We start from the raw sequence: 5,392 nt of genomic DNA, 5'->3' as shown, positions 1-5,392 counted from the left end.
ATTGAACAGATTTGTCTGTGAACATTTTTTACAATGTAGCACTGTTGGGCAATGATTAATTGTAGAATACTTATGCGGAAGGTCAAACTGAAAAGCCGTTGTCTTTTGGGACATTTATCACAACATGAAAGGCTATGAACCCTTTCAGAAATGGATGTACCGCCCTTTCAAGGGAAGCATTTATTGTGTTATTACAGACTCAAGAAACTCCTTTTCTTTTTCTTTTTTTTTACCGGGATTACTGGAGCAGGGCCGATTGTGCATCCGCAAGGCAGTGCTTGTCTTTTCAGGATAAAGCTCCAGTATTTCACACAGACAGCTGAACTGGGAGGAGTCGGCTCGAGGTGTGGACCTATCAGCACCACCAGTACAAAAGAAACCCGCATGACACGGACCTGACACAGGAAGATAGTAGAGAGGTTTGAAGCATTGCATATTGATCTTATACAAGTCTAGCATTACAGTCATACCTGAAATAATGGAAATATATTGGAGTATGTCTTCATTAATTTTTATCTGAGCCCCAAGAAAAAACAGTGAAGGTCAGAAATTCAGGGGTTTGCAACCATGCTAATTGTATGTGTAGAACTAACTTAATTATTTAATAGCATGACTGGACATGCACTATACAGCATTAAACATGGCATGTGTTAACATAAGCGGTCATCTATACTGATCCAGAAATGCTAAGCCTGAATGTCCCAGACTAACTGGAAACCTAGTAACATCACCCACCTGTGGGTGCTGAGCTAGCAGGACTCAGGCAGTACTTCCCTGGAGGGCAAGGTTGGCAGTGAGAGGGGGAGGAAGCTCCAGGCTCTGGGAGGAAGCTGCCAACGGGACAGGGTTTGGGTGAGCCACTACCCTGAGGACAGAAGTGTCCAATGGGACAAACATCTCCATAAGGCTGTGCAACAGGTGAGGGCTCAGTGGACCCCAGGGAGCAAAAATGTCCTGTGGAAGACAATAAGGTTTGTCATTTCACCAAGAAAGCAGCAGCATTTACAATGTAACAGAAAGTGTTGTTCAGAGGAAACTGCGGACTAAACAATAAAGGAGAAGCTACTCTTGTAGCTAAATTGTGGACTGTCAAACCTGAGTTGCAGGGTCCAGTTGGCTCCGTCAGAGCGCTGCGGTTACAAAAAAAGCCCGAGGGGCAGGGGAAGCAGTCAGTCAGCGACGTCCTGCCAGCTGATGGACTGACACTGCCCACTGGACACCGAGATGGCACAGAAGATCCAGCCTCACAGTAGAAACCTGGACATAATAAGAGCAATAATAATTGAATAATAAGCATTCGTTCTCCCTTGTTACTTTGTGTATAGTTTGTCTTGTCTTTTTCTAATTACCTGGTGGGCATGTGTTACAAGTGGATTGTCCCGATAAAGATTGGAAAGTCCCAGCGCTACAGACGGTCGGCTCAGCACTACCGTTTGGACATGCATGGCCAGGTGGGCACTGATATTCTGTGACACAGTCATAAAAAGTACAAACTGTCATCTTGGGGAGTTTGTTTGCATTGGAAAAGAAACCAACACAGAAATGTCTGTATAAATGCATAACAAATGTGATTAATTCTATTTAAGACATTTATGTGATCTGATATTGTGAATGAAAGACAGTGTTTTTTTGGGGGTTTTTTCCACGCTCAGTGTGGAACAAAAGAAGTATTAGTACTGTAAAGAAAATCCCATGGGAGACCCTGAGATGAGCAAAAAGGATCAGCAGCAAGTACTCTGACTGTGACAGACATAAGCTGGAGACTCTTTAAGGGTTTTGAGCCATTTCACGCTTAAATTAGCCAAAGCTCTCTACAATAAAAGAGGCAAGGGTATTAAAATTGATTGTTGCATGTAATACAAGAGGAGGGAGAAATCTTATATGAGGCGTAAAATATCCCCTGTGTTAAATGCAGCTCATGTACATACAGCCTATGGTTTGTAAATATATACATATCCATGGATACAATTACACAATAACTAGATTAAGAGGGCATATATAAATAATCCAAACACATAATGAAGAGATTTTCAAGTGACAGATTACAGTTACTAACACGGCTATGAAAGTGGGTCAAGGTTTTGTTGTGAAATGAAAAAGAAAATGTACACCAAATATGGCAGAAAAGACTGTGATGTATGACATTTTATTTCCATTTTACAACATCAGCAAAAGTGAGAAGAGAGAAACTGTCCAAGACTGTCTGTCCAATGAAAAGCATGTATCTTACTTTTTCTGACTGTTAAGAATTTCCAAATGAGTAAAAAAAATGATCTATGTTCTTCAGGTCTATGCTTAGTTTAAAAAGCAATTTTGTCGTTGGATAATGTTTCGCCGAAAAACGTCCTGAAAGACTGAGATTTTGGTGATACATGGTTTTAAATCATAAACAAACTGCATGTGGAGCGTTTTCATGTTGACACTGCTTATAGCTGTGCAATCATAGGTAATGTTTGTATCTTTAACACTCGTTCACAGCACTTTGTTTTTCCTCTTCAGTGAAAATGTTGAATATCATATATTTATAATGTTTCACCACTTTTAACAGTGAAACACGAAAAGCCTGGTCTCGTGAATCAGTCTCATTCTGTGAGCATAACCGTTAGGGCACCAGACTTACTGTACATGACCAGATTCTGTGTTTCAAAAAAAAAGAAAGAAGGAATGATAAAGTGCATAGGCTACAGTAGTTAAACCTGAGCTGACCCCTGATGATGTGTGTACTCCACCTGGCTGGTGTCCAGACACTGATCTCGGTGGACAGAACCACCCCGGGGGACAGAGGAGGTTGACAGAGGTCTGAGCCCACAAGGGGCAGTAAGAACCCGGGTAACAAGCTTCACAGGCAGCCTCGGACTCAGCTGCAGACCTTCCTAAGAAACTACCTACATAAAGAAGACAAACTACCACATCAATAAAACCAGCATCTACAGTACTGTACTTAATTTTCTTTTTACTTAGCACACAAAGAAATGAGCCAGGATTCCAACACGGCATGTTTGGGAGCCATAGGCGGCTCCACTTGTCCACTTGGTTAAGTAGCAAGCTGACCATTATGACAGTTTTATTGGACTCCCATTAGGTTTTACTACTGCCTTTTAAGTTCCTGATACATTAAGTTATTATACTGTACCTCTGGGGGCTTTGTGACACTGCACACCATTGGAGGCAGTGCAATAAAAGTAAGAGGTCACACACACATTGCTCATTCGGGGAAATTAAAGGGGACATTTTAGCGACATGATTATGACAAACGGAAAAAGAAAAAGTTCACACTTTTTACATAGTGGATGTGTGGAGATGGTTGTATTTTTTTTTTTACCTGGTGGACAGGGGCTTGGCTTTGCACTTCCTTTAGGACAATAATGGCCAGCAGGACACACATCACCATGGAAGTGACCCGGGGTTGAATTAACAAGAAGTGGGGATGGAGAGATGGTATGTCCTGTAACTGAGGCAATAGACCTTTATTGGATGTCATCATTTATGCGGTTAAGTAATATATTTAAAAGCCAGACGCTTTTCTGCAATTCCCAAGAAAAAGTTAAGACCAAGTAAAAGAAATGGGAATAGTTCATGTTCTGCAGACACCTCCTCAGCAGTGTGGAGGCAAGAACTATGAACATTTTAAATAAGAGCAAAGAACATGAAGAGAAAATGGGTCAAATCACAAGCTCATGTAAGAATACCATTTAATACAGATGTCATTTTTAAAATAACCAGCTGTGCATGCTGCAATGCTGTAATTAACACTAACTTGAGGGCAATCTTTTTTTTTTAGCATATTCTCTGTGTTATTACCCAAAGGTGTAGCAGTTTTTGATCCTGCTGTGCAATAGAAGCCTGAATTGCAGGGTCCTGATGGGGACGAGAGGCCAACCTCAGCGCAGTAATGCCCAGACAAACACGGCTGACACGCTTCTATAGAAATTGCACCTGAAACACGGAATACAGTAGGACACATTATGTTCGATCTAAATGACAAAATATCCCACAAAAGAAGGATCAAGTGATTAAGTATTTCCACTTCACTTGCTTTGACTAATTGTTTTCTGATGAAACCAGAGGGGAATTCTTTCATTGATTTCAAAAGTTCACACTTAACACGGTCGATCCCCTTAATCCAGCCCATTATGTTCAAATGTCACCAGCAGTGTATCTGTATAATTTTTCAGTGTGATATTTTACCATCTATGGAGCTGAAAGTGCCTGCAGGGCAGGGAACCATAAAGCTGGTACCCTGGGGGCAGTAGGACCCTGCAGAGCAGCGGCCTCCTGTCGGGTCCTCCTCTGGCTGGGCAGCAGCAGAACCATGGATACAGAGGTAACTAGGGGCAGAGAGATAAGAGGGAGGGTAATATGGGATGTTGACAGAAGTAGATGAGAAAGACAGAGAGACACAGGGCAGAAGGGAGGTTTAATCACAAACAAACCCAGGGTGTCATAGCTTTCAAAGTCTATCTACAAACTTGACAGAGTATATGTTCAGTTTGCCTGTCTTTACCCTGGAGAGCAGGCACCAGTTGGAGCAGCAAGTCCAGAGGAGCTGCAATATCTCCCTGGAGGGCAGAGCTCACAGCCAGACTTATTGGACAACCCCATCTGCCTGCTGAAGGCACCAGCTGGGCACGGAAACGCTGCACCAGACTGCGTTCCTGTAGATAAATAGCATGTAATATCTACAGATGGTCCAGGACTAAACATCACAGAGCAGGTTGTGAGAAACAGCCTTATCTCGATTATGCTCCATGATGCCCATTTGTATAATTAGAAAGCCATTTACTGTTACAGCCACTTGTTCAGGAGTACACACAACCTGAAAGCCTCATCAAACAACATTCAATTTAACACATTATATTTTCAATCTCACTGAACCTGCAGCATCACTTGTGGCTAACATTTTTTTTTATTACATTGTAAAAATGTCATTCATGTGTTAGCTTTAGTATCCTACCTGGAGGGCAATAGTGTCCTTTAGGACACAGCATGGGAGTGTGAGTTCCGGACAAATACCCGGTGTCGGCATCCAGAGAGCCAGCACAGTAAAATCCCGCTGGACATTGAACACACTCTGCCTGTGGAAGGGAAAATTACACACATCGCTTTTTTTTCCTACACAGTACAAACATAATTATGAATACAGATGTCCACTTACACCAAACGACACGACCACTTTGCATGCTTGTATTGGAGATTATAAAAGCTGAACTATAAACTGTACACAGTTTGCACTAATGTAAACAAAAAAATGTGAGCCAGCTGGGACATTATTTCTTTGCTTTCAGTAGGGCCATAACTTTCCACAGAGAAAGCTTATATTACGCAGTCTCATGATACATTCACAACCCATCTTTTATTGGCACAGCTAGTCAATAGCTCTATTTCAGTTTTA

General features: G+C 41.8%; 1 protein-coding gene across 1 annotated transcript in view; it reads right to left on the bottom strand.

The window, feature by feature from the left end:
* LOC306829996 (uncharacterized protein) overlaps positions 1-5,392 on the bottom strand; it is a gene marked incomplete at its 3' end in the record, with an annotated part of 30,026 nt that overhangs the window by 413 nt on the left and 24,221 nt on the right. The window contains exons 46-55 of the mRNA XM_079353213.1: positions 4,955-5,075; positions 4,505-4,655; positions 4,189-4,328; positions 3,802-3,936; positions 3,323-3,451; positions 2,730-2,885; positions 1,350-1,466; positions 1,096-1,257; positions 736-954; positions 234-395 (exon numbers count right to left, since the gene is read on the bottom strand). Coding sequence (XP_079209339.1) covers positions 234-395; positions 736-954; positions 1,096-1,257; positions 1,350-1,466; positions 2,730-2,885; positions 3,323-3,451; positions 3,802-3,936; positions 4,189-4,328; positions 4,505-4,655; positions 4,955-5,075 — 1,492 coding nt within the window. The remainder of the gene's footprint in view (positions 1-233; positions 396-735; positions 955-1,095; positions 1,258-1,349; positions 1,467-2,729; positions 2,886-3,322; positions 3,452-3,801; positions 3,937-4,188; positions 4,329-4,504; positions 4,656-4,954; positions 5,076-5,392) is intronic.

The sequence above is a fragment of the Symphodus melops genome (assembly GCF_947650265.1).
Source record: "Symphodus melops genome assembly, chromosome: 10".
Lineage (NCBI taxonomy): Eukaryota > Metazoa > Chordata > Actinopteri > Labriformes > Labridae > Symphodus > Symphodus melops.
The sequence above is the reverse complement of the archived record's forward strand: the minus strand, read 5'-3'. Positions and strand labels throughout refer to the sequence as shown.